This window comes from Astyanax mexicanus, chromosome 15 (genome assembly GCF_023375975.1).
Source record: "Astyanax mexicanus isolate ESR-SI-001 chromosome 15, AstMex3_surface, whole genome shotgun sequence".
Taxonomy (NCBI): Eukaryota; Metazoa; Chordata; class Actinopteri; order Characiformes; family Acestrorhamphidae; genus Astyanax; species Astyanax mexicanus.
The window spans coordinates 9,082,626-9,109,974 of record NC_064422.1 but is presented as its reverse complement, the minus strand read 5'-3'; the positions used below and the strand labels follow the sequence as shown (position 1 = coordinate 9,109,974).

The 27,349-nt window shown below is 37.2% G+C and overlaps 2 protein-coding genes across 2 annotated transcripts in view; one reads left to right on the top strand and one right to left on the bottom strand.

Annotated features, from left to right (window-relative positions):
- The window catches only part of mms19 (MMS19 homolog, cytosolic iron-sulfur assembly component), a 36,608-nt gene extending 31,354 nt beyond the window's left edge, over positions 1-5,254 (bottom strand). Inside the window, exons 1-7 of the mRNA XM_049465153.1 lie at positions 5,122-5,254; positions 4,533-4,581; positions 3,541-3,641; positions 3,025-3,110; positions 2,850-2,924; positions 362-431; positions 140-268 (exon numbers count right to left, since the gene is read on the bottom strand). Coding sequence (XP_049321110.1) covers positions 140-268; positions 362-431; positions 2,850-2,924; positions 3,025-3,110; positions 3,541-3,641; positions 4,533-4,581; positions 5,122-5,209 — 598 coding nt within the window. The 5' untranslated portion in view covers positions 5,210-5,254. The remainder of the gene's footprint in view (positions 1-139; positions 269-361; positions 432-2,849; positions 2,925-3,024; positions 3,111-3,540; positions 3,642-4,532; positions 4,582-5,121) is intronic.
- Positions 5,255-6,909: 1,655 nt separating this feature from the next.
- On the top strand, positions 6,910-27,118 carry ubtd1b (ubiquitin domain containing 1b). Its single transcript, XM_022669308.2, has 4 exons — positions 6,910-7,016; positions 7,119-8,625; positions 23,662-23,889; positions 24,814-27,118. The coding sequence occupies exons 2-4, from the start codon at positions 8,541-8,543 to the stop codon at positions 25,197-25,199; spliced, it is 699 nt and encodes a 232-aa protein (XP_022525029.1). The 5' UTR covers positions 6,910-7,016; positions 7,119-8,540; the 3' UTR covers positions 25,200-27,118.
- Positions 27,119-27,349: the final 231 nt, after the last annotated feature.

Sequence of the window (27,349 nt, the reverse complement as noted above, 5' to 3'; positions counted from 1 at the left end):
TGCATTTGGTGTGTTTATAGGGGCAGTCAAAATGCAGGTACAAATTCAAAAGCACTTGAAAAAGATTAAAAATACAACAGAGTATATAGCAATAAAATACCAACAACTGTGTTGTGGTGTGTATGGGCACTGTACTCACTGAGGTCGTAGCCTCTGTGGATGATGTTTCTTGCTATCTGGAACGCCAGCAGGAGGTTACGAGGATCTCTCTCTCCGTCTACAGCCTGAACAAATCCAAAAACGAAGTCTGGGCCCAAACCCTTCAGCTCTGTGGGGGAAAAAAAAGGAAAGCAATGGAAAATGACAGCTGGAAGCATTAGCCACAATATGTGATGCTGCTTGGAATTCAACGACTCCTTACCATCCTCTCTGGACCCCATGAGGCTGATCAGCATGTTGTAGACACACGATCGCTCAGCCAACATCAGGGACTGTCAAAATAAACAACCAAAAAAGACATAGAGGAAGTCAGCAATGAGCAGTAGACCCGCAGACCAGAAATAAAACAATAATTTGGTGAAAAACATCAAATTTAGATGACTGACTAACTGTTCTATCAGCTTTACAGAACACCACCAGTATCCAACAAGTGAGTACACCCCTCACATTTCTTCAAACGTTCACACTCATCTCAGTAGAAAGCCTCTTCTAAAGTTGACGCACAAGAGATCCCACTAGAAACTGGGCCACATGACAGTTTTCCAACACAATAATGAACCCCAAACACTCCTCGAAGGCAACAAGCAACGGCCAGGTATGTATCCAGATCTAAACCTAATTGAGCACCTGCGGGGCATCTTTAAGCAGAAGGTGGAGGAACACAAGGTTTCTAACATCCACCAGCATGATCCTCTGTGAATTTCACACCCAAGAGTGTTAGGGCAGTGCTAGAAAATAATAAAATATTGACACTTTGGGTACAATTTGGACATGTTCACTGTGAGGTGTAGTCGCTTGTGTTGCCAGCTATTTAGACATTAATGGCTGTGTATTGAGTTATTTTCAGAGAACACTGAATCTATACTGCTATACAAGCTGTACACTGATATAAGATTAGGGTTGCAACGGTATGAGATTTTCACGGTATGATAACCGTCTCGGAAAATACCGCGGTATCACGGTTATCACGGTATCACAGTTTGTTACATATATTATTAAACTGACCCTTAAAGAAATTACAACAAAGTTTTTTTGTTCAATTAACTATTTATTGTAGAAACTACACCATCAGGTGAAGGAAACCATGTTTTTCCACTACTCTTAAGGGCATTAAGAGTGTATATATATAAAAAAGTTGGTATATAACCAGATACTGCAGAAAGAGGGGATTTATTTCTGACATGATCCTCACAATAGAGATTTCTATTTTAAGGCTTTCACACCTTAAAACCTTCAACATATGAAAAACAGGCACGTCAGAATTTGAAAATTAACACATGTAAATGAATGGCGTCTTTCACATCCAGTCCGGCCAGGACCTTTACACGGACACGTGAATCCATCGTAGCACGCACTTCACGCCTGTACCTGCGTGCCCAAATTTCGGATAACTCAGCGCTTTTGCGGGCGCTTACCGCATGGGTTGTGCACGACTACAAAAGTTTTATTTAGGTTATTTAGGTAAAATTATAAACTGAACACATACTTTGCGCTGCACAGCGGGGTGGTGTTCTCGGAGATGGGAGAACAGGTTTGATGTATTTCCTCCTTTAGCTGTGACTACGGCCACATTGATTACAAGCTTGTTGATTACAAGATTACAAGTCTGTTTTCAGGCTGTTTGAATGAGCGAAATATGATCAGAATTATGTTAATTAACACTAACATAGAAGCATATAACTATTATTTAATAAAAATGATTTTTAAGAACAGCTAAACACAGTGCGGAGAAGTTCACGTGCGAGAGAGAGAGACACAGAAAGAGAGAGAGATTTGCGTGTTCTGATGTGAGCTACTCACAGGTAAAGGTTCTCTTTTATCTCCTCGTGCTCATTTTAGTCCAATTCATAATTCTGCAGTTTCTCAGTGTTTTCTGTCGTATTTTGCGGCTAGTGCGAGCGCTTACAACTAACACCGCGGACCGCGAGGTGCAGCCGCGCTGCCGCTGTTATGCCGAATCCGACTCCCTGCTCAATCCGACTTCCGCTTCGCGGACAGAATCGGCACAACACCTCCCGCTGTAGAACTGCGGGAGTGAAAACAGCGCTTATAAATAAGTTAGTTAAGTTTCACTTTCAGTTTTCGTTATTTGGTTCGTTTTCATTAACAATAATAATTGGTTACTTAGCATTAACATTGTGATTATCACACCAGAGCTTTATTTAAAAATAAAATATATAATTTAAAAAACAGATGCCTACATCTCAGACTATTTTCTGGAGCCCAACCCGACCCGGCCCGAGGAATGTGGTGGGAAATCTCGGCCCGAACGGACCCGATTTCGGGTCGGTCCTCGGGTCAGGTCTGGTTCGGGCAGAGAATCTAAGCTCTAGTCTGATGCACTTTCTGCCATTCTCACCGCTGTGTGCTGAGTAGCTGAAGCGGAGCAGAGTTGCGCATGCGCGGGTGACTTTCTCCGCTGGCTTGAGTTTTACCGGTAATAAGCAAACACACACGGTATGATAACCGTGCATTTTAATACCACGGTATACCGTGAAACCGGTTACCGCTGCAACCCTATATAAGATATAATAAAATATTTGCAGAACTATGAAATATATAATCCGTTTTACTTAATACTGTTTATTTAGAGTGTTAGAGTAATAATATTTACTCTAATAAGAGACTGTAGCTCCGCCTAAGTGTATATCACAGTACCTACATTTGGAGTGTGTTATTAAAACCCTTACCTGCACATTTACATCCTGGAAGAGGGATCTCAGGATGGATACTGCAGAACCAGGAGGCAGCACTGTACTCTTCGCCTGAAGGACAAATATGAGTCAGTCATTTGTTGAATCAGCGTCTCCAGCCTCAATTTCTCCAATGTTCACCTGGTTTACTCAAAGACTGCTTCTGACTCACCAAGGCCTTGAGTCCTCGGAGAACGTGCGGTGTGATCGCATAGTGATCCTTTAGCCTGTTTTCGTAGAAGGCAATCAGGACCTCCACTGCAGACAGGGGTCATAAAAGAGTCAGGAACTCAGTAAGAGTGAGTTAGAACTCAATTTTTATGTGACTAAAATTCATTAGACTAAAACATGGTGGTGAGCTTGGCCATAACGCCCTTATTCTGTCACTTGTGTAAAAAGAAACCTTTAGGTGTAACAGAAAGTGACATGATTCATATTGATACATAGCGATATTGACTGATATGGAAAAAAAATCTAATCACGATATAGTTTTCCATATCGCCCAGCCCTTTCTTCAGAGAAACAAATTTCAGCTATTAATTTAAAAATAGGATTTAGGATTTAGTGGCTCTTTAATTCATAAACCTATAAAGCTGCAGTAATATAGTTAAAAACCCCTACATCAAACTAGGCTGTTGGTTGCCAGCTCCAGTGCAAAATGCACATCAGAAGATGAATAAAAGCTTACCCTCCCTCTCGGATAGGCCGCTGTAGCATTCCTGCAGGACTTCAGAGAGGAGCTGGACCCCTCTGCCTCGCGTCTGAGACTGAGAACTCGTGAGACTTATCCTAAACACAAACAGCAGAATCATCAGGGTCAATGTCCAGAGACTGATAACTGTGCAACACTATTAGAGCTTCTGAGAGCTCTGACATACTATGATATAACACATAACGCCAATAAAGCTACGTTCACATTACAAGCCACGTTGCTCAAATACAATTTTTCTGGTCAGATCGGATTAGTCTATCTTGACGGTTTACATTCACAAATGTAAGTGATCTGTATCTTTGTGTAATGTGAACGAATCTGTCCCTGAAACGTCTCACATGCTGCACATTGATACCTGTATAAACGTCTCCATCTTCACCACCAAAAAAATATATATTATATTAGAAAGACGAGAGACTCGTAGCTTTATAAAGAGAAATGGAATCGTTAGCAGCTCATATATGGATCATCTTTTGCTGGAGTGGAGAGCAAACAACTGGTCTGAAGTTTATGCTCAGATTGAGGAGGTGAAAAAAACGCCAGTTGGTTTGCTTTTGCTGTTTTTTTGCAGCTATAGCTGCATAGCTGCACCAAGAAATGTGTGGGTACGAGAGAGAAACACGTAGCGCTAATGCGTAAAATAAAGAAACAAAACACATGAATTCCTATTTGACCGTTCACATTCATGTTGCATGTCCAAGGATCGGATACGTATCTGATTTAAGACCACATATGAAAGTGACTTAAATTCACACAGCCATGAAAAAAATCAGATTTGAGTCACTTCAGCCAGGTAATGTGAACGTAGCCCAAGAATCCTTGTGCAAGACTTCTAACACTACATTGGCCCAATTTTGTATTAAGCGTAACTTTGTAAGTTGCTCTGTATGAGAGTACCAGCTAAATGCTTAAATGTAAATTATATAAAATATAATATAATGTAGTTAATGCAGAATAGAGGATCTTACCCAAGAGCCTCCACCAGCTCCAGTATGTTAAAGTTTCCAGCTTTGACACCTTAAAGAGAGATAAAAACATGTTTATATTGAGGTTAAGGTGAGAAATGTAGGGCAAACAGACCCTGATAACCATATTGGCTGCAGGCTTCTCCCAAAGCCATAGTGCACGTCCATTCAGGCACTTCTATATATACTGTAGGCAAGGGTTATAGTGAATGACAATTGGTATTTTGTTATTTTTACATGTATTTTTCTATAAATTATCAAATTTATGGTGCAACATCGTCGACATATGCTCAAGTTGCCTGAAAAGTCATGTAAGATGAAGTTAGCTTCATGTTCTCTAATTGTCCCGTTCCACCTTAAATCGGCTGTAGTTACATTCACGCTCCTGCCCGGCGCCAGAATGTGACCGCAGCCCAATTAAGGTGGAACCACGAAATTCAAACAAGAAGCCAACTTCAGCCTACAGGATGTGGGGGAACGTTAGCGACGTGCGAGTCACGCTACCTGAGCATCTCACGCACATTTTGAGAGCTCGTGCTCCCTTTAAAAAAAACACCTGGCTCTGTACCTCACCGACAAACACGTAACATACCTGCCGCAACGTCCGCGGCCTTGCTGTCCACCTGTCCCGCCACGAATTCCTCCACCAGCCCGGCCAACTGAGCGCTTTCGGCCGCCATCGCGAACTAGCGATGTCCGACTCGTGGACGAATCGGCTCCTTGAACCGAGTCTTTGGACTAAATTGATTCACGTGTTCAAAAGAATCAAAACTATAAATATATATATATATATATATATATATATATTTTTTTTTGTATTTATTAATAGCAATTAACATTAAAAGACCAAAACAACATTTTTAATCTTTGTTTAGCAAAATAATAAAAAAAAGAATCTAAACTAATGTATCGTGAAATCAAAATTGTTTTGCACAGTTTATGTATTCTTATTTATTCTCATTTATTTTGACCAAAGTCAAATATATAATATTAGATACATATTTGGGTTCCTGCAACATCAGTTGTGATAATACTGATAAATGTGTACTTAAAATGTATAGAATAAATAAATAAATAAATAAATAACCCATGGCTGATTATCTGTGAACTTTATGTCCAAGAAAAATGTTTTCTTGGACATATTTTTGAGTAGAGTCTCTTAAAAAAAAGAATCGATTCGTTAAACCGAGTCGAACCCAGCACTTTAGGGGGATTCAAAGTGCGTTTCAGCGCGCGCATGCGCACACGGTCGCACGTGCACGTCACTGTTAACGGCCAGATGCGCGTGAACGTGTGAGCTGCCTTTTTATCATCAGAATAACACAGAAACTTTATAAATCAGAATCTACCAGAGTGGACAGACTGGAAAAGCTAAAAAAAGTTCCCTCACATAAAGTTATTACACTAAATGATTATGAATACGCTGGCTGATGTCTAAAACACTGTTTTACCAGAGTTATCCATATGATACTGCCCCCAATCTAAAAATAACTAAAATATATAGACAATAAGTTATTAATTAGTGAATAACTGAAAACCTTACAAAGTTGAATAAACAACATATATGATATATAGCTGATATATGATCAATATAAGTAAATAAAGTTCGAAAAACAGTAAGCATAATAGATGACATGACATGACAAGACATGAAATATCCTCTGTCATATGTGACCATCTTCTGTAATTGTTTTGTAATTTTTCAGGTGATTAAAAGTAGAGCTATTAATATGTAATGTATTCATTTATTTGTTTGCTCCTCATCTAAGATTCAATTGAATTGTACAGTTTAAAATGTGTGATGATAAATGTGAATAAAAGTGATTAAGAAATAATTAAGCATATAAATGAGTCATTTTGAATTGACTGATATCACTATGTATAACAAAAAATGACAAAAACCGGAAATAGGATAAAAATAAGTGAATATCTAAATTCTAAATATTTGCATCTCATTTTAGTGTTTAAAGCAGGGCTGGTATGTTTTATTATTACAGATCAACATATTTCAGCTATTTATGTAAAAAAAATGTATTAAAAATGTAAGTAGTCTTTAAGACATATTCGAGTAGTCTAAACTCTCCAGAAAATAACCTCTGTCATGTGTGACCGTCTTCTATAATTTTTTTGTAATGTTTAGTGAATAAAGGTGGAGCTCTCCAAATAATTAATTCATTAATTTGCTCCTCATCTATGTTTTGATGATAAATGTGATTAAATAATTTAGCATATAAATAATTTATTAAATCAGTTTTAATCGCCTGACATCAATATGTGAGAGGAAAAAAATAGATTAAAACTATACATTTAAATACATATTTAATACATATAAAATATGAGAACATTTAAGGTACATAAATCAACATTGGCTTCGCCCAATCGCTGCAGAGTCCTGCGTGTCGTAGGCACCCTAGTTCCGCGCAAGCGCAAACAGTCACAGCCGAAGCGAATTGATCTGTTGGTGCGACTCGAGAGTGGGGAAACGAGGTAGCTAGAGTTACATATCTGCAAAAATAATCCTGTTACAGAGCGAATACATGTCTAAATTCGGTTCAAATGTTACTCTGCTCTCCTTGTTTTGTTCTGTAGGCTTCCCTAGGTCCCAGGTTTCTGGCGGACTGTAGCAGGAGCGCTAACCGAGCTTTAGCTCCTCCGAGGCGGATAGAGAGAAGTTGGCTCTCGGTGGAGAAGCGGAGTACGGCGGTGCCAGCGGGTCGATCAGCAATGCCGAGTTCCCAGACTCTCAGCGGGGCGACAGGACTGCTTTGGGCCATATCCGGACCGGGGATGTGCTTTAAAACGTCGTGTGTTCAGAAGTGTTAGGACAAAGTTAGCTTTACATATCGCTACGTAGCTAGGGAGCTAGCTAACTAGCCTTAACTACGATAACGTTACATGATACAGTTTAGGATTGGAAGCTAACCTAGCTTAGCTAGTTGGCATAGTTTAAGCTAGTTATTTAGCATAACGTACCTAGGTTACTTGAGTTAGCAAACCCAACTAACAGTCATAGAAGTTTAGAAACTGAAACCAAGCGTGTTATAAATAGCCATGGAGCGTTTTCCTAACTTTTCCTGTTCAAGTTTATTAGTTTAACAAAACAATATGCTACCATTTAATTAATTGGTGAACCTTGGCTATCTTAGCTCGCCTAGTTTGTCCCAGTTAGCTAGCTAGGTTACCTAGGTTACTCAAATTTAGGTAAGCTGGTAAGCTAAGTCTTAAAAAGTTAAGAAACTTAAAATAAGCGTGTTACAGATAGCTATTGAGCTTTTTCCTAACCTTTACTGTTTAAGTTTATTATTTTTACAAAATAATTTGCTACCACTTGATTGGTGAAACTTAGCTAAGTTATCTATCTAGCCTAGTGTGTCCGTATTAGTTAACAAGCTCGCTACCTAGGTTAACGTTACTTGAGTTAGCAAAGTTAACTAGTTTAGTTGGTTGGTTATCTTGGCTAGTTAACTAACTAGCTAAGCTAACAGTTTAGACGTTTAGAAACTGAAACCAAGCTCAAAAATAGGTATGGAGCTTTTTCCTAATTTTTCCTGTTTCAGTTTATTAGTTTAACAAAACAGTTTCCCACCATTTGATTGGTGAACCCCATAAAATAGCCACGTTAAACAGAACAAGGTGTTCCAGAACAGAGAACAGCGTCCGCCTGCCTGCTTTCTTTCCAGCTAACTACATAACCCCAACTACAAGCCCACACTTGCCCACTTGCAGTCTTAGTGTTGCTTGCTGGAGCTATCTATCTAAGCGTTAACACCTCTCCCACAAGCTAAAGCCGTCTGAAGGTGAGGAGAAGTCCCCAGCTCAGTTAAAGCTACAGGTGAGGGGAAAAACCCTGCCAAAACAATCCACCTGTATTTAAACAGGGCTTTCCTGTTTAAACAGCCGCATGTTGATGACCACAACACAGCTGTGTGCGAAGCTCCAGCTCCCCCTTTCAGGTCGTGATCAATAGCAGCAGCCAGCGAACAATGTGGCTCGTGTTTATCTGACCGAACCATGGGAGGATGTGTGGGCAGAGAACGGCAGGAGTCCCGCGGACAGGGATCATCTCGAGGTGGCAGGAGTCAGAGGAAGCGTGGAGGTGAGTGAAAACATGTAGCTGCTAGTCTTTAGGCCTTGAAATTTCACTGTCTATTAGTCAGATTTGTAACTGCAACTCAGTGTATGTCTTTTTTTTGAGTGAGTTTTTAAGTCCCACATTCCAGTGCACACAATTTGTTGGGGTACTGTCAGGTTCAGACTGAATTTGTTGGATTACAGTCGAGTTCATAGAGAATATTTGTAGGGCTGCAGTGTGATTTTAAGCAAAATTTGTTGGGTTGAAGTCATATTGATAAAGAATTTTGGCATCTACATTTAAGTCTGACCTTATACTATAGTCACATTCAGACATAATTTGTTGGCCTAGTTGGGTTTAAACAGAATTTCATATTCAATTGAAAATTGTGGGGTTATGATTGGATTTGGACATAGTTTGCTATTAACAGAGTTGGTCGAGTTACAGTCAGGATTCAGATAGAACTTGTCTAACCCCACATGCATTCTGACCAAATTTATTGGGCTACATGGAATGTGTGAGGTTGCAGTTGGATCCAGATTAAATTTGTGTGGTTACAGTTGGGTTTTGATGGATGATGTACTACAGTCTTTCAGTCTGTTTTTTTTTTTTTTGAAGCAATAGAGAAACAAAGCAGAGAGAGAGAGAGAGGATTGCAGACCTGTATAAAGTACTAGAGGTCCAGATTTGAGTAGTTTTGAGTAAGTTTTTATCAAAAAAGTGACTTGAGTGTTCTAAGCACAACTTTTATATGGAATACTTTTACAAATGTTTTTGTACTTTTTTGTACTTAATTGTTACTGAAAGTAGTACCATGACAGCTTTTCATTCTTTCAGTGATAAGCAGCTTCATCATACCTGGTCACAGTGCAGAGCATCTACCTCTCTGATTTTAGTGATAATGTGGGTTTGGAAAGATTTGTAATACAAAAAAATATATATATCTTCTCCAGTAAATACAGATACAGCATTTTAGTACTTAAGTACAGTAGGGAAGGAATTCTACTTTACTATACATCTCTGGTGGATTACCATGCCACCTGTATCTCTCTCTGGCAGAAATTCTCGTCTGCTAATCGTCTAATCTGAAAACTAATCGAGAGTTTAATAGACTTAATAGACCAATAGATTAGTAGGCTTGGTAAAGACCTAGATACATTTTCTTACGTACACCTGGGGCTGAAACTAATCATTTTGTTTGTTGTAGTTACAATTTTTATAATCATTTTTCGATTATGTTTACTAATTGTTGCAGTCCTACACAACTGTTGCTGCTTTGGACAATACTGGGTAGTGCAATTCTTTTCGACTAGTTAAGAAACCATTTTAAATGACTACTTCTAGGTTATAGACACTGTTGTTAATAGGGTGTAATAAAATACTGATATTCTCTAAGATCACAATATTTTGTTCTGCATTACTCCCAATATACAGCTAGAATTGTTCAATTTGAGGAACTCCTGAGCTGTGCGCTGCTAGTAAATGTTTGAATGGTGATAATCTACTGACTGAGCAATCAAGGATATGGTGCAATCTGCTGGAGACACTTCTGAGAAACCCTTGCTTTGCTGTATGTGTGCAAGCATTATTCAGCTGAATAGTGCCATTGGAAATCCCTGTTTCGATAGGCAGCACAGGGCCACGGGCATGTCCTTTACATATGCAGTGGCCCCTCAGGTCATCAGTGGTTTAATTCTGCTATTGCTGTGGAGTGACACCCTCACCCAGAGGCCTCTATACTCAAACCCAATTCATCATTCATTATATCCAAAACAGAAGCAGTAATTTTTTTTTCTCAACACCAAGGCAAATTGAGAAAACAATGGCTAGCTAAAGGATGGCCTAGATGAATCATGGAAAGGCCATCCTGCTTCTTTCAATCTGTGAATTAGAAAATCTCTTTTGAGTACATTGTAGAGTTATGTCTAGCTGTCAGTAACCTCTTACCAAGAGGCACACTACAAGAAGCACCTGAAAGTCTTTCTCTTTGTTCTGGTACATTCCCCTGTGGAAAGACTCTGTGTCTAATCAAACCACATCTGTTATCATTTGCATTTCTGCCTGAGATATAGCTGCATACTTCGTAGCTGCTAATCTGATTGTGATATTTTTTCATCAGTGGGTAGATACGCTTTAGCTCATTTTTTTTTTAATGCTGCTAGCACTATTTTAGTGGTTTAGCAAAAATGTCAAGCTAACAGAATCAAAATTCCAGTAAACAGTGAGGCTAATTTAAAAAGCGGTGCTCAAATTATTCTAAGTAAAGGTTCATTTAAGCAAACACAGACAATAAGGTCAAATATCTTGTATATGTGTCACAGGCAGTACAAAAAAACACCTTCCCCTCTGCTTTGCAGAAGTGTTTTGGTTTGCTGTGTGCACCATGTAGCTTCTGGTGTTAAATGGGTTTGGATGTGTTTTCCACATCCGGTTTGATTGCTTGTAATGCCACAGACAGCTATAATTATGTTTTTTTATACACCATTCATTAAAAATATTAATATGATTCTCAAGGTATGTATTGTAATATTTACTTAGGTCGAGCTACAGTCTTTCTATGATTGAATGTTTTTTTTTTTTTAATTCTAGCTTTTTTAACCATTGGATATATTTCAGGATTAATGAGTGAGGGACCGTTTGACTTGCAGACATGATCCAGGTATCATAATACTCAACAGGACTTTATTAACTGCAGAGTACATGTGTGATAACATGCATAATATACTGGTTAGCTAACTGCCGAACTGCTGAGTCTAGTGTGTCCATACAGGGAAATCACCACATTATGCAGGGCAGAGCATTTTCATACTGCATCGGAAAATGTTTACGGCACTTGGCAATTCAGTAATTCCATTAAACCACGTGCTTTGCTCTTTAATTTCCTGAAACTGTTTTAACCTTCTTTTATGCAAATGGAACCACTGCTCTGTTATTTATTTAGGTATATATAATTTGCTTACATGCTGGGACTACCGTGGTGTTTTTCCATGCTGCTTTAAAAGCCATCCCAAAGTAATAAGTAATTAAGGTTAAAATCTATTCAGCCTGTTCCATGTTTATTCTAAAATATGCTAATCTGTTTGACCATAGTTTTATGTTGTGAAATAAACGTGCTGGTATTGGTCCAGGGTCAGAAAACAAAAGATGTGACATTTAACTAGGAAGTTTTGAACTTCCCACGGTTTTTATTCCACTTCTGCTAATGTTGCACTAATCCTTTCATGTTCAGTTCAGCTGTAATCACTTAGGAGCCTGGGGACACTAAACCCATCGCCTGTTCTATTATAAATTTCATCATTGTCAGGACACAACCTAGTTTCCATTTTCACACAATTTCAAAATGCAGACTGACCTGACTAAATTTGTGTGTAGTCCAGCTGATGAACAGACCAATAGAAAAGCTCCAAAATGACACACACATGCACAGTCATGGCTAAAAGTACGAAATTTTCTGAATTGCAGTGTATTTCCCAGAAATGTTTTGCTAATACATGTTTTGCTTTGTTATACGTATGTTTATTTCCTTTGTGTGTGTTAAACAACACAAGTTGATATAATTGCACTTAAAATTATTGGTATAATATTTTGTTGCACACCCTTTGTAAACAATAACTGAAATCAGTTTCTTTCTATAACAATCAACATGGTCTTCTTACAACTGGAATTTCAGATCACTCTTCTTTTGCAGTCTTAATATTTAAAAACTGCCTTCTCTAAACAGTAATATAAGATCTCTCTGCAGGAGCTTAATAGGATTTAGATCTGGACTTGTTTCTGGCTACTTCAGAATTCTCCATTTTGGCTTACTTGCATATATTTTTGGAAAACTGTAGCCTAGCTTTATGCCTCTGTGTCAGCAGTGGTGTCTCCTGGGTCTCATGGTACAGAATTTCATTTCCTTGAAGTGTCGACGGATCGCTTGCGCTGCTACTGATGCACCCTTGGTCTGTAGGACAGCTTGAATTTCTTTGGAACTTGATTTGGGGTGCTTATTTATCCAACATCTGGACTGTTCTGCATTGCAACCTTTCATCATTTTTTCTCTTCCATCCACATCCAGTGAGATTTGCTGCACTGCCATGGGTTGTAAACTTCCTGATTATGTTGTGCACACCTTGGAAAAAGGAACATCAAGGTCTCTGGAGCTGGACTTATAACCTTGAGAAGGCCTCAGACAGTTCTCTTCTTCTCTTTTTGTTCTCAATGCTTAGTGTGACACACAGACACACAATCCAAAGAGTAGATGAACATCTCTCCTTTTTATCTGGTCTTAGGAGTGATTTTTGTAATACTGACACCTATTAATTACAAGAGGCGAGTTTATACAAGCATCACATGCTTGAAACAAAGTTATTAACCCACAGTTTTGAAAAGGTGGCAATCATTTAAATACCAATACACACAAAGAAGACTTAAATAAACATGTAATCACAATAATTTTCTGGGAGAAATTTCAGCCATGACTGTATATGGTTACAAGTAGTTTGTGAGTATGTATGTTTGTGTAATACTATATCTTTGTTTGAAACGGCCTAGGGCAGAGTTCTAGATAATTTACTGTAGTTCCTGGTATTAGGCGTGTTCAGTCATGTGTTTCCCCCTCACAACACAGTTTACATTCTCAGTAAGGTAATATTTGGATTATTTGCATGCTATTTTTATTTGCATGCAGCAGGGGATGTTAATGTACCCGCATTCACACTAGGGCTGCACAGTATATTGATAGCATCTCCATCGCAATATGCTAATGTACATAGTCACATCAGAGGACAATGTCAGATCATTAAAAAAAAAAAAAACTTGTCAATTCTTCCCAATACCATTTACCAATATTTATTTTACTATATGTAGAATGATTTCTTTAATAATCATAATACTAACATTATCTTAGTTACTTAGTTTCTTAGTTATCTTAGTTACTGTCAAGCACTAAGGTAATCTAATTATTACATGCTCTGGTCTGTGATTCAGCACTTCTTTTAAAAAATATTTTAAATACTCAATTTAATTGATTTTTAGCTGAGGAACAAATTAATGTATGAAAAACTGGTATGGACTTTAAAGCTCCCTGTAATGAACATCAGTCAATAACAAATGCTGTAAATACAACACTAGACCAATTTATTATAACTGCTCCTTTAGGTTATTTTCTTATTTTTAGGGGTTTTAAACAACTCATATGGCTTAAACTTGCACTCTAATACATTTGTTTAGATTACTAGGTTCTGTGGTTTGATATGATATGTGGGTTATGACTATAGTTCAGGATAGTATGACTATAGTTTACTCCAGTTTTTAGTTACTGACCTCAGAATGCAGCTAGCAGCTCAACGCTAGCTAAAGCTAACTCAATGCTGGCTCCAAGCAGTTAGCCCAGAACTGTTTTCCGAGATGACTGAATTGCTGATTTTTGATATCAGATATGTTACTGTGCTGGCTAGACAGATTGCATTCTGCTGGTTGATATGATACATGTATAATGTTTGTACATTATGATTGTCAGAACACCGCCTCCATGCTAGGGTGCCATGGTAAGGCCCATTCATTTAATTCTGTAAGAAAGCAAGACAGCAAGGAAACTTTGTCAATTTGACACATTTATACTACTGTACCTGTTTGATCTCTATACTGCTTCCCTGTACAGTGATAAGTATAGACATAAATATATACAGAAGTATATATAATTATTTTAATTAGTTTAAAAAAAGATAAGGAATAAGAAGTAATAGAATGCAACTTTTTTTTTTATTTTATTTTATTTTTTTATAGAGTTTTCTCCTTCAGCATGGAACCTGGATTACATTGCTGTACTATATTAATTACATTCAATGTCAATATTTTCAGTGTACATTGATTTCATATCTTAGTCTTACAGTTATATGTACAAAACACATTTGTCCTCTTTATAAATGGGACTAGAACATCTACAGGTCTCATAATTGTCCATTCTTTCTGTTTCTCTGCTCATTGTCTTGGCTTTAATTCCCTTTCTTCACAAGTGCTCATTAATGAGGAAGATAACTTACAGTTCTTTGTGGAACATAACCAGACTAGGATGCATTTGGAGAATTTTGAAATATAAATACATAAAGCATCTGTAAGAATTTTCAGTCACCTTTCAGTTCTGATGTAACTTACTTTGTTTTCTTCTCTTACAACTGCACCAAAGGCAGTCTTAAACAGTTGTAAACATTAACTAGATCTGAAACACATTTACAGAAAGAGATTTAGTGTTAACCATTTTGACCTGAAGCTTTTAGAAAATGGTGCGTACTTCAGAGAACATTTACAGTAGAACAGTTACAGTAATAAGCACAGACTAGAATATAAAAAAGCTGATATTTCTTTATTGTACATTTATCTTTGACTTAATCCTTGTTATCTGTCTATACATGGATCCTATATGCACACACATGTACCTATAAACCTATGCAGATTGATTAAAATAGTGATAAACCCTCAAAACAATATTCCAGATTAGCACTACACATGATACGTCACCAGAACATTGCTAGTGCCAGTTTTGCCCTGAAGGAATCTCTGGCTCTCGGCATGCCTGACCCTGCTAATGGAAGTTGTGATACCAGAGCTGCTGGAAGCCGACGCCCCTGCAAGCTGATGGCCATTCAGCACAACACACCAGTTATCTTTAGTCACAACATGCTGTGTGTGTGTGCGTGTGTTATGTGTTTTGGAGAGAAGATAAGGCTGTCAATTGTTAGGGAGTAGCTAATGGTACAGCCCTGGCTATAGGGTTGTTTTGTAATGAAGAAGCTGTTGCTTGTAAGATAATTACAACTGGAGATCTGTTTGTACTAAAATAACTCTGTTGGAAAAACCTCCCACAGTTCACACATTTTCCACATGGTGTCTAGGGTTATGTTCACACCTGAAAGTATAAACTGAGGTCCATGGTTTTATTACAGTGTGTACATTTGTTCTGACTAGTTTTGGTTTTACACAACAACCCTTTCACACCGAGTACAATTTTATCAATGTGTAAAATTTTATTTATGTAGTAAAACCTTCATACAGAGTCTGACCTATTGGTTGCCTTAAAAATGGCTAGAACCTCCATAGTTCTTATAATTGTCCTTTCTTTCCATTTCGATGCATCTTGTCTTCCTTAAAAATGATAGAAGATACAACTTGTGGATTATTAACAGACTAGGATGCACCTAGACAACAGTGAAAAGAACTTTATTCTATACAGCCTTTCAGCTCTACTCTACCATATATCTTTCTTAATTTCTGCATTTTAAAATCAGCATGTTGTGGCTTTTGTGCTTTTTCCTCCCTTTTCAGGCACATTTGTTTGGTCCATAACTATGACCGTAAAGCTATTTTTCTTTAGGGTTCAGTGGAGATTTTCAGTGGTCATTTTCTTAACATGTCAAACAATGCAGAAATATAACGGGCAGTAATTAGAACAATTACAAAGCATTGCAGTCCATCAGTTTCAAATTCATTATGTAAAAGACACCATTGTTATGCTACATTCGATTCTTGTAATTGGTCTAGAAAGGTCTGATCCATAGTACGATTGATCTGCTGGATTACTTGCTGTTGATGACAGATGGAAAGCCACCATAGTGTCTGTATAAGGAGTGCTAACACTGATTATTTTTGGCTTTATTTTGTGTCTTGGAATCCAGTGAAGTGCAGTTGCTGCTGAAAAAATCCTAGCAGAAACATCACAATGCAGTATGACCTAAAATAAAGTATGTTACTTCCGTTGTGTTAGGCTAAACACTTTAAAGTGTTGGTATGTGTGTTTTTTTTTTTTTTTTTTTTTTTTTTTTTTTTTAATATATTTTTACGTTTTTAACCTAATATTTTCAGTTGCCAAAAATTGGGTGCATCTGTACTTTTCACCATTGTGTTCCTTAAAAATAAGCTTTTAATAACTAGGGCTTGTCATTTAAGAAGAATATCTTAAGTGTACACCACAGTACTGGCAGCTAACAACAGTATATAACAACGTGTGAGTGTGCGCTCTTTCAGGCAGATTTGTTACAGGATCAGATCGAATTCAGTGGATACAGATACGTGGTGTCGGATCAAAAACCCAGTAGTTTACGTATTTTAGACAAAAGTATCAATAAATGATGTATATTGCATTTATTATTTATTGTATCGTTTTGCCTGGGATTCATGGGTTTCATAAGTGTAAAAAAAAAAAGAAAAAATGTACATACACACACGCAGCTTAGTTTTTTTTTTTTTTTTTTTTTTTTTTAGCTCGCTCGCAATATTTTAACTAACTTCTTCTTTCTTTGTTTTTTTTTTCATTATTCATGTCCTGCTACGTTGCTGGTAGCTTCTTCTGAGATTGAATATCCTCTTATGGTTTGGCAACAGGGTGGCAGATGGTCCTGTGTAGAAATAGTTGGGTGTGGGGATGTTTTAAAGCGGTTATGTAAGTTGAGTTCAGTTGTTTGGCCCCGAAGACGAAACTTATGGGTAACCACAAGTATGTACCTCGCTTGTTGTGCCTTTAGAGGCCTCACAAGACAATGCCCTGTGATTTGGTCATGCTTGTCATTATATCCTCGCAGCCTGGAATGTTTCAGGGCTGTATAACTTGAGTGTCCATAAAACCAGCTGAAGTAGGTTGAAGACCCCACCCAAACATAAGTTTTCTCGCAGCGTGAGATGGGATTGATTTTTTTTGTTTTCTTCAGCCCACTTTTTTTGGTTTAATTAGACCATGTTAACGTATATATTGTTATATATTTATATATATAAAAAAAAAAAATATATATATATATAATATATATTTTTTTATATATATAAATATATAACAAAAAATATATATATATAAAATAAATATATATATAAATTGTTGTAATTATAAATATTGTAATAATACAGTGGTGTGAGTTTGTTATAAACTTGAGCACCTTCTAATAAAATAGATGTAGAGCAGTTTTAAATAAAAGCAAGTCTAACCCTTATTGTTATTTCCACACCATGCAGACTCTTATCTAGACTAGACTTTGAATAACCCTCTGGGAATTACCTTCTCTGTGCTGCTGTCTGTGTGTTTAGTACTGGGAACACTGGTCAAAAACAATAACTCAAATGAATTGGGACTAAAAATAGTCAATTCTAGAGCTATTGGTAGGATTGGTCCCCATCCTGAGTCGCTGGCTTGGATCGGGACATCTGTTGCAATTTTTCTGTTTTAGCTAAAAAAAGGAATAACGTTAAAAACAGCAGTTTTACAGAGTGTGTTCCTTTTCTGATTAAGTAGTATTTCACATTTTCTGATGGAGCTTTCATGGGAATCATCTGTGAATCCTGCATTTTTTCAGTGCATTGTAGAACTACCGCAGTTCTTTTAAACTGTTTATGGCCTCCTGAAACTACACAATCTGTTGTGTACATGAAGTATAATAGAAATAAATGGTTTGCTGTGTAGGACTTTTAGTAGTTGTTAGTATGTTTCTTATCGCAATATGAAATTTCATGAAAAATGCATTAAAAGAGCTGCAAACTCAAATTGCTACAGCGACAGGGAACTGTTTTGACTGTGCAGACTGGAGGCAGAGCGAGGCAGAGGTCCTTATTGAACACGCATTCAATGGTACATTTTAGCCTGAAAAGAAATGGGTGCCGGCACGTCAAGTGCTGAAAAAACTTTGAGGATCTTAGACTAAATGATGATCGTCATTTATTGTCTCATATTGATATCAGGATATCCAACAAAGATGTTTTTTTTTTGTTTCATCCTCTCCTGGTGTTGAGCATTTGCATGCAAAAGTACAGTTAAAACTCCCCAATTCACACTGAAGATGCCTTTTAGCCACAGTTGTAAGCATAATCTGGTCATAGTGTATTCAGGAACTATATGGATACAAAATGCATGTTAATATAATAATGTGTATTGTAAAAATGCTTTCTAGTATTTCTAGTACATCAAGTCCCCCCGTACACTGTACTTGTTTATGCTCCTGCATGTAAACATGCCCAGTTTCTCTGTCGAACATCAGACAAGGCATATCTCCAGCGGCTGTGGAATGTCAGCCGAGCCTGTGAGAAAGCAGCGCTTCCTTTTTGGACGCCTTGCTGGTTTTGGCACCACAACACCAACAGCGCCTTTAACCTGCCACAATACAGCAGCAGCAGCACACTGTGAGCTGAAGAGCAGCACGACGAGTGAAATGAAACAGCCCAGCAAATCCTCCACCGTGTCCTGATTACGCGCTACATCTAAGCCTCCCACACTATAAATAATTTGTTGGGATGAAAGGTGACCTTTTTAAACCCTTGCTAACAGCTAGTCGGCCCACTGTACTGCCCATGAGATGGGGAAGCCACCAGGTCAGGCGTCGTCTCTCTTCAGAAAGACCCTCGGCTTATACAGTTGATGTACATTTGTGCATTTGTATGTTGTTTTTTTAATATGACACTGCTAGGTAATGACCCTCCTCCTGTTTACCTGACTGAGCTTTGCATTTTGATCCGGAGCTGGAGCTCATCAGTTCACATGCAAATGGGTGGGAATCCTGGTTGTTATTTAACTACATGGCCTAGACAAGGGCAGGTAGCTACTGAAGCTTAGTAGACACTTCTCTACTTGTTGCACAGAAAAATACTTCATTTATTTATTTATTTATTTTGTAAAGAATACTGATGAATCAAACCAGTGCCGGTAAACCAATGGTTGGTTGAGGTTCCATATCTGTGTTAGGTAGTCTTTCTATAAGACTCACACTTCTTATTTACACGTTTATTTTGTTTGTTGGTTCTTATTTTGGATTTTCTAAAGAAAAAATAAAGGTGTTAAGAGTATGGGTGTGCCATATTGTATCGTACGCAATAATATCACCAACATTTTTTTATTTCATGAACGATATTATACCCTGCAATATAGTGCCATATCAGGCACCCCTAATTATTACATCAGGGTACTACTTTTTTGTTTGTTTTAGCAAAAGAAAAATTCACACTATTCTCATAGTCCAGTATCATTTATTGTCATTTATTTTACTCTAATTCTTGGTCAATGGAATTATTTGCAGTGCATTATTAGATAACATTCTTGTATTTTGTAATATGTCAGTTAAAGGTGTGCCATACGTGGAATGCAGTAATATCATTTAATTATCATTTTGTTGCAGAAGTATATTTCTAATTTTGTTTTTTAATACAGTGTTTTGTCATATCAAAAAGAGTATCGTTATCTCGAAAATACCATTTAATATGATATTTTAGGGCCATATCGCCCACCTCTAGTAAAGAGTTTGAATGTTCAGAAGCATTACTTGGCATAAGTGGTCAAAGCCACATACAGCCATGCAAGGTTAGATATAGGGTCCTTTTGTGTTTTAACTTGTAGAACAGCAGTGTTGTTTAAACAGTTCTGAATTTGGCCATATTGTTGGGCAGAATTAGAAAGCAGTCTGCGTCTGCTGTTTATAACCAAACAAGTTTGAGATGAGTGTGTGGTTGAAGCACCCGGCTGTACGCACGTAGGCTAATTTTAATTTTGCCATTTTTAGCCAAGAAAGGGGATGGACTTGGTCCGCTTCAAATAGACAGTTAGTTTGTGGTGAGAACATGGTGAGAACGTGGTCTGACCTCAACTTGACCCAATTAATAGATGTGCTCGGCAAGTTAGAGCTAAACGGCTAGTACAGCCAATTTAACTTGGTATGTTACCCAGATAATAACTACTACAGCTGTGAAAAAAATCATTAATACTGTTGCTCAGTGTTAAACTGTACGTAAATATCCACTAGTCCAGAACACAGAGCCCTCTTATTGTGTTTACATTTCTGCTCACATCCTAAGAAAGTTGTGACTAATAAGTGAAGAAAATGTGAAATGTGGAAGAAGACCAAGAGAAACTCTTTAACTAGTCAACTATAGGCGTAAAAAAAGCCCTAAGAGCATACAAAATACACAGTTATGCATATCTAAAACAAAATAGGCAGCATCACAATTAGCTGTATTATAGCCATTACATATTTAAACCAACAGAAACATCATAGACCAGAACAAGCAAACTAGTTGACTAAAAAAATGTTTCAATCATGTATAGGACTTATATAGACTTTAGATTTATGAAAATGCCTTCCCATAAGAAGCTGTTTTAGCTGCAAAGAGTGGGCCGTCATATTAAACCATATGGATTAAGAAAGGGATATCCCTCAAGTTCATGTGAGCTTGGAAAACAGACAAGGAAATTCTTTTTTTTTCTTTCTTTCTTTTATTTTATTTATTTATTAATATTAAACACAAACAATTAAGGGACAAATGGAATTACAAAAAAAAAAATCCCTCTACAATCCCCTGACCTAAACCCAACTGAGATGGGTGATTTGGGATAAGCTTGACCACAGCGTGAAGGAAAGGATGGTGTACAAAAATCCATAAAAAGAAAACACAATTTTTTTTTACTGGTACTGTACTTTTGGCAATATATTAATAAATAAAACTATTGCTCCTTGATATTTCCCATGGGTTGAATGTTTATTTGGGGGCTAAAGAACATTTATGGAGGACAATAGCCCCTTTTAACCAGGTATAACAGTATCCATGGTACAGATCTATTTGTTTAAGTGCTTTTTCACACCAGCACTATTTGGTCCGGTTAAAATGGACTCTGGTCCAAGTGTGAAAACAGAACTCTGGAGAGGTTCACTTGTGTTAAGAATGTGAGCCGGTCTCGATCTGACCCAGCTATTAAAATATACTTATTTTATTTTAGCTAAACTGCTGATAAGGTGCTGTTTAATCTGATATATTAGCCAGATAACGGTAATTACCACAGCAGTGAACAAACGCTGTCTCTGCTGCTCCTTGCTGTTTACACGAGTAGTCTGTGATAGAAACCAACTACAGGTGTGAAAATGCCCTAAGTTTCTCTATTTTTATGACTTTACTTCTCATTTAATTACAGATATGCACACTCATACTGTTGACTTCAGTTTAGTTTTTAAAAGCAGTGCAGCCCATTTTCAGACTAGACAGATCTCTATGTCTCATACACATTGTTTTGGTTTAGATGGCTGCATTTGTGCTCAGCAGTCACAGGACTTGGAATACTGAAGAATACCACAGATACTCAATGCTGCATGATCTTACTCCCCATTGTGGTGGGCTGAACGTACGTTGTTGACTCCAAATAGACACAGTCCTGTCTTCCTCACTGCATTGTTGTCAGGCCTGTTGTTTGTCAGCACTATTGTTTACAGAATGCTGTTTAAACATATATGGTTCGCACTGAATTTGCAATTAAACCAGTGTGTTTTAATATGTTCAGATGTGTTGTGCTGAAATGACGGTGTTGGTCTGGAATTTAAATTGTTCTCATCCTTTATTGCGCAAGTGCAGCATTGCTAAACTCTACTGTATTATTTGTTCAGTTCTTCAGAGTTCCCACGTGTACTAGACGTTCTGAGACTACCTTTTCTCATTATGACTAAATGTGAAAAAAGGCCAAACTCATATTATATAGATGTACTCCACACAGAGTAATCTTTTAAGCGTTTATTTATTTCTACTTTTATTGTTTATGGTTATGGCTTACAGCCAGTGTAAACCAAAAGTCAGTATTTCAGAAAATTAGACTATTATTACTGATTTTTGACACTGTGGACCAACACCAGCAGACATGGTGGTAGTGCAGGGTTTTCCTGCAAAATCTAACAGCACTTCATGCTTCCCTCACCTAACAACTTTTATAGAGATGCAGATTTCATTTTCTTATAATTCTTATTTTCTGAGACACAGATTTTTGGGTTTTCATCTATATAATATGAGTTTCACATTTTGAACTGAATTACTGAAATAAAGTAACTTTTCAATGATATTCATATTTTTTGAGATGCGCTTCTAGTATGTGGTGTTTTATATGTAAAGTGTATGAAATTGTTTTACACTTAGAGGCTTTTACTTTGATCATTGTATACATGTCCTGTTGGAGGTCAAGAAAAAAGTCCTGGAAATGTTTATACAAAAACAGTGTGGACCTTGTGGAATGATATGAGATTTGGCAATAATCTATATATCACAAGACAATTCTCATCTCATCATGTTTCAGAAAAATTGTCCATGTTGACACCACATATTCATTGTATAGTACACAAAATATCATGAGACAGTAATAATATGGTTATGCCTGCACTAAATGTTGGTTGCTAGTATGTTAGACTTTTAAGGGCTGAGGTACAGTGTTGTGTTTGCAGAAGACGTGTTCTGTTATTGTAAGTGTATTATTGTTTGCTTGACACTGTTAAAGGTCAAGGCTGTTGGTGCTTACTGATTTTAAATGGCTTTATTACTGTGTGATTAAAGATTGAATATTGGTATTACAGTTTGTTAGATAACAATGATAACTTTTTTAACAGCGTGACAAACTTTTTTTACCTTACACCTTGTGTCTTAAAAGGTCTCGTCTTTTTGAATTCTTATATATGAATATGAATTTAAGAGCTGTGATTAAAAGAGCACACCAGAGACTGGAAACTCTGCCCTGTCCAGTCAGAAAACTGAATTAATGTGTGTTTGTTTTGGAATTTAAACTGATTAACCCAAATTAAACATGGCTCCTCCTTATAAGAATTAGTAAATATTGAATCAGTGATTACATTTAAACGATTCCCATCATCTGCAAAGAAATGATTGGTTTCTTAATGACAGCTTGGAAAAATACTGAAATCCATAGTAAGCACTGGTGACTAGCATTTAGTAAACTAACCTGCATTCTTGTTAGTGTTTATTTAGTATTATATAAGTATTAAGTATTGAATTGTTAGTCAGGGTCTAAAGTGAAGGGACATTTAGAGAAAGATTATAAAACTGAATGTCATATTGACTTCAACATTATTACCATACAAATATGTCTACAATATTGATATTTCTTATTTTTTATTCCAATAAAACAACCTTAATTAAACAGACATTGAAGTTGAAACATTTGAAACATTTAATTTTATGCTTATATTTTTGAAGTTGACTGAAATTCATGAGCTCTGTTTTCCTGCTCTCTTCATCTTAATAATAGTTGTGGTGGTGGTCATCAGATTAATTGTGCTTCTGTCCCTCCAGCCCGTAACGAGCCACTGAAGAAAGACAAGCCCAGGTGGAAGAGTGACTACCCCATGACCGAGGGTCAGCTCCGCAGTAAGAGGGACGAGTTCTGGGACACGGCTCCAGCGTTCGAGGGCCGGAAGGAGATTTGGGATGCCCTGAAAGCAGCAGCTGTGGCTCTGGAGTCCAACGACCACGAGCTAGCTCAGGCGATAGTGGATGGAGCAAGTATCACACTGCCACATGGTGAGCTGCTCTTATCGAACACACATTTTTTATTTTTTTTATTTTTTTATTTTTATTTAGTTATCATTATACATTTTTTAGCCTGACAGCGCTACACTGAGGAACTTTAAGTACTTGAGTACCCTGCTTGATAATAATAGAATATGCCATTAAACCATATAAAGACTGTGCTTAAAAAATGAGCATAAAAAATACTGTAATACACATTTGTGGCTGTTTCACGTAGTCGTATTGTTAATACTTTTTTTTTTTTTTTTTTCCTGTGTGTTCTGTTGTTCATTAAGATAATTGCTCATTTATCATTATTAAGGTAAACTAGTCATAGATCAATATTATGATTAACTTATAAAATTGTCTGTGATGCTGTTTAATTGTATTTAACAAAGTTTTCTTGGTGTTTTATTCAAGTTATGCTGATGTGGGTTTTCAGATATAGGTTAAACCTTTTCTGTTCTTGGCCTAAATTTTAAGGGCAGGATAGTTTCACCATTAAAATCTCTTAGTGTAGGTATTAGACTTGATCTGGGTCTAGTTGACCTGCCTTTATGGTTCAGTAGTAAAGGAGTCTCAGTGGAATTGGATGCATTTCAAATTCTAATCCATGTTATAATTTATAAAAGGATATATTTGATTATGATTTGAATACAGCCTTGTTTTTTTGGACAAAGAAAAGTGTATGCAATTTTTCATATTTTATATTTGATTAAATAATAGAGTAGTGCAGCCCTGGGCCTGCTGGCTCAGAATGCAAATGTGAATATAATCCATGCCATTATGGATTAATATCTACTTCAATTTAAATAGTATAGCAAATACCTGCATTCCTAGAGAGCATTAATTCCCTTTCAGTTAATCTATATCTTAGTGAAACTCACATGCTGGTGTGTTTTGTGTAATGTTTAAATCTTCGTATGTCCTCTATAGGATCCCTCACAGAGTGTTACGACGAGCTCGGTACCCGCTACCAGCTGCCCGTCTACTGCCTGGCACCGCCCGTCAACCTGATCACAGAGCGGAGCGAGGAGGACACAGTGGATAGCTCAGAGCCCCAGACTACCTCCAAGAAGGAATTCCAGCTGAAGGTCCGTCTCTCCAGTGGCAAAGACCTGCGGCTGAACGCCAGCATGGCCGACTCTATCGGCCTGCTGAAGAAGCAGCTCCAGGCACAGGAGGGCATCGACGTGGTTCACCAGCGCTGGTTTTTCTCAGGCAAGCTCCTCACAGACAAGACGCGCCTGCAGGACACCAAGATCCAGAAGGACTTCATCATCCAGGTCATCGTGAACCAGCCGGCACCACCCAACCACTAAACAAGCCAAGCTCGGCGCTTTGTGATGGACCAAATCAGCGTCTGAGTTGTGAACACGTTTTCATCTCTTACACGGGAAATGTGACTTTTTTTTTTTTTTTTTTTTTCCCCTTTTTGGATCTTTCTTTTATTAACATTGGGGGTGGATGAATATAAATGCAAACAGACCTCCAGATGCTGCTTCTGACGTTCTTCTCGACCATCAAATAGCATCAGATGAACTATCCGGCATTGCTGTTCCTCGACTCTGCTGAAAAATCTGGAAATCTTGATGGATCAAAAAAAAAAAAGAAAGAATAAAAAAACAGCAACCTAAATATGTAGCTTTTTATGCTTCTCAAAGCAAAGTGCCAATAATAGAACACCTTCGGAAACACCTTTGGAATACCTTAGAAAAAGCACATAATCTTCTGACTATGCATTATCTGCAGATGCCTAATATTTGGAGGATCAGGATAATCTGTACCTCAGTGATCCTGCTCCTGAAGACATCTCAAGGGGTTCTGTTTTCCTTCTTATGCTTTTTTCTGTTCTTGTTTTTTTTAACCATAAATTCACTTGAGCTTCATTTGCACACTTGTCTATATACACAAGCATCTATTCGTGTTTTTCGCCTTGAAAAGGAAAAAAAATAGATTCCTACATGCTAATTTTCTGTCTGTCAGTCTTTGTGTCAGTCAGTCTGGCCGGCATTTTCAACATAATCTATTTCTTTGTCGTGGCTGGACCCACAAAGATGTTCTTTGATGTCTCTGACAACTGCTTTCCCAGTTATGTAGTATCTGAACTTCTGTGTAATGGCACAAATTTACTATGCAATTTACATTTGGTTGAAAATACAAGCCTACTTGTATAAAGAGAATAATTTCAGTTTTTGTTAGTTCACCTGCAGTCTCCTAACTTACCAAACAAGCTTACTGTAGTTTTAGTATTAGATTTATGTAAGCATTCCTCCTTTTGGACAAGTCCAACAGATCTGGGTAGCTGATGAATAGTCCTGGTCATCTTGTTGATGGAACTCACTCTCTGGCTGCCTTCCTTCAGAATATTACTCACCATTCTAATCGTACTATCAAATAAATATTTACCCCTTTTGCTCTGAATTTTCACACGTTTCACACCTAGATTGCTTTTGGTTTCTCCAAATATCAATAACTGGTTGAGCTGTAAATGCTAGTTTCTATCCAAAGTAAAAAAATTGAAAAAGGTTACCGTATGAATTTCTTCAGTTTGCACATTTTAAAACACATTATTGCACACTTTCACATTTACAGTTGTCCTTGAGAATTCATGCTTCTTTGCACACAGTAAGAAACTCAACGTTCTAATGTAGTGCGCTAATGTAGAGTAATCTAAAGTGCCCACCGAAAAGCTTACGTTTAGCTGGTAAAATTACTTTTCAGAAAAATAAGGGGAAAAAAAGGAATTTGAGTTTGCACTGAAGTTTACTGAAATAAATCCATTTATACAAATATAAAAATCTGCTAAAATCTGGCCAAAGCTTTAAAACTAGACCCCAGACGTCTTAAGCATAGACAGATACTTGCTGTGTGACCTGAAAACACTGACCATTTAAAAAAAATAAATAAATAAAAACTTAGTCTGACTGCCTGGCACTGCCCCTAATGTATTTGTGTACTGCAGCTTGCATATGCGTAGCATTAATTTCTTTTGATCTGCTAAACATTCGCATCCAACAGACGCAGGCAGAGTGAGGCCATCTTTAAATGTACACAAACACGTACTTAACAGCAAGTGTATCTCTTTCGTGAGTGTCATTTATTGGGTAGAAATGGAGAAAAAAATACATAATTTGTATTTTCCATTCACTATTCCTTGACCATTTACTACTTGCTACTAGTAGTTTGTAATTTTATATCGCTACAGTTTACGACTGCAGTATGCCTTACATATATCATTGCTGTTGCTCAAAATACAACACAAGTCCATTTAACTAAAATTAGTAAAAAAAAATAATAATAAAATAGTCAGATTGGAAGACATTTCTGTTGTTTTTCTTGGGCCATTCAGAAGTTTTTGATACAATATAAAAAATAACTGCCAGATTCATATGTCAAAAAACAAAAGTGTGACATTGATGCTGCTTTAATATTAAGCCACTAAGATAAACTAAAGTTGGGCCTAAAAAAC

Bases quoted from the DNA above. Each gene is read 5' to 3' on its own strand.
- ubtd1b (XM_022669308.2), top strand. From the start codon at position 8,541: ATGGGAGGATGTGTGGGCAGAGAACGGCAGGAGTCCCGCGGACAGGGA. The intron at 8,626-23,661 runs GTGAGTGAAAAC...CTGTCCCTCCAG, and splicing joins GAGTCAGAGGAAGCGTGGAG to CCCGTAACGAGCCACTGAAG. The intron at 23,890-24,813 runs GTGAGCTGCTCT...TGTCCTCTATAG, and splicing joins AAGTATCACACTGCCACATG to GATCCCTCACAGAGTGTTAC.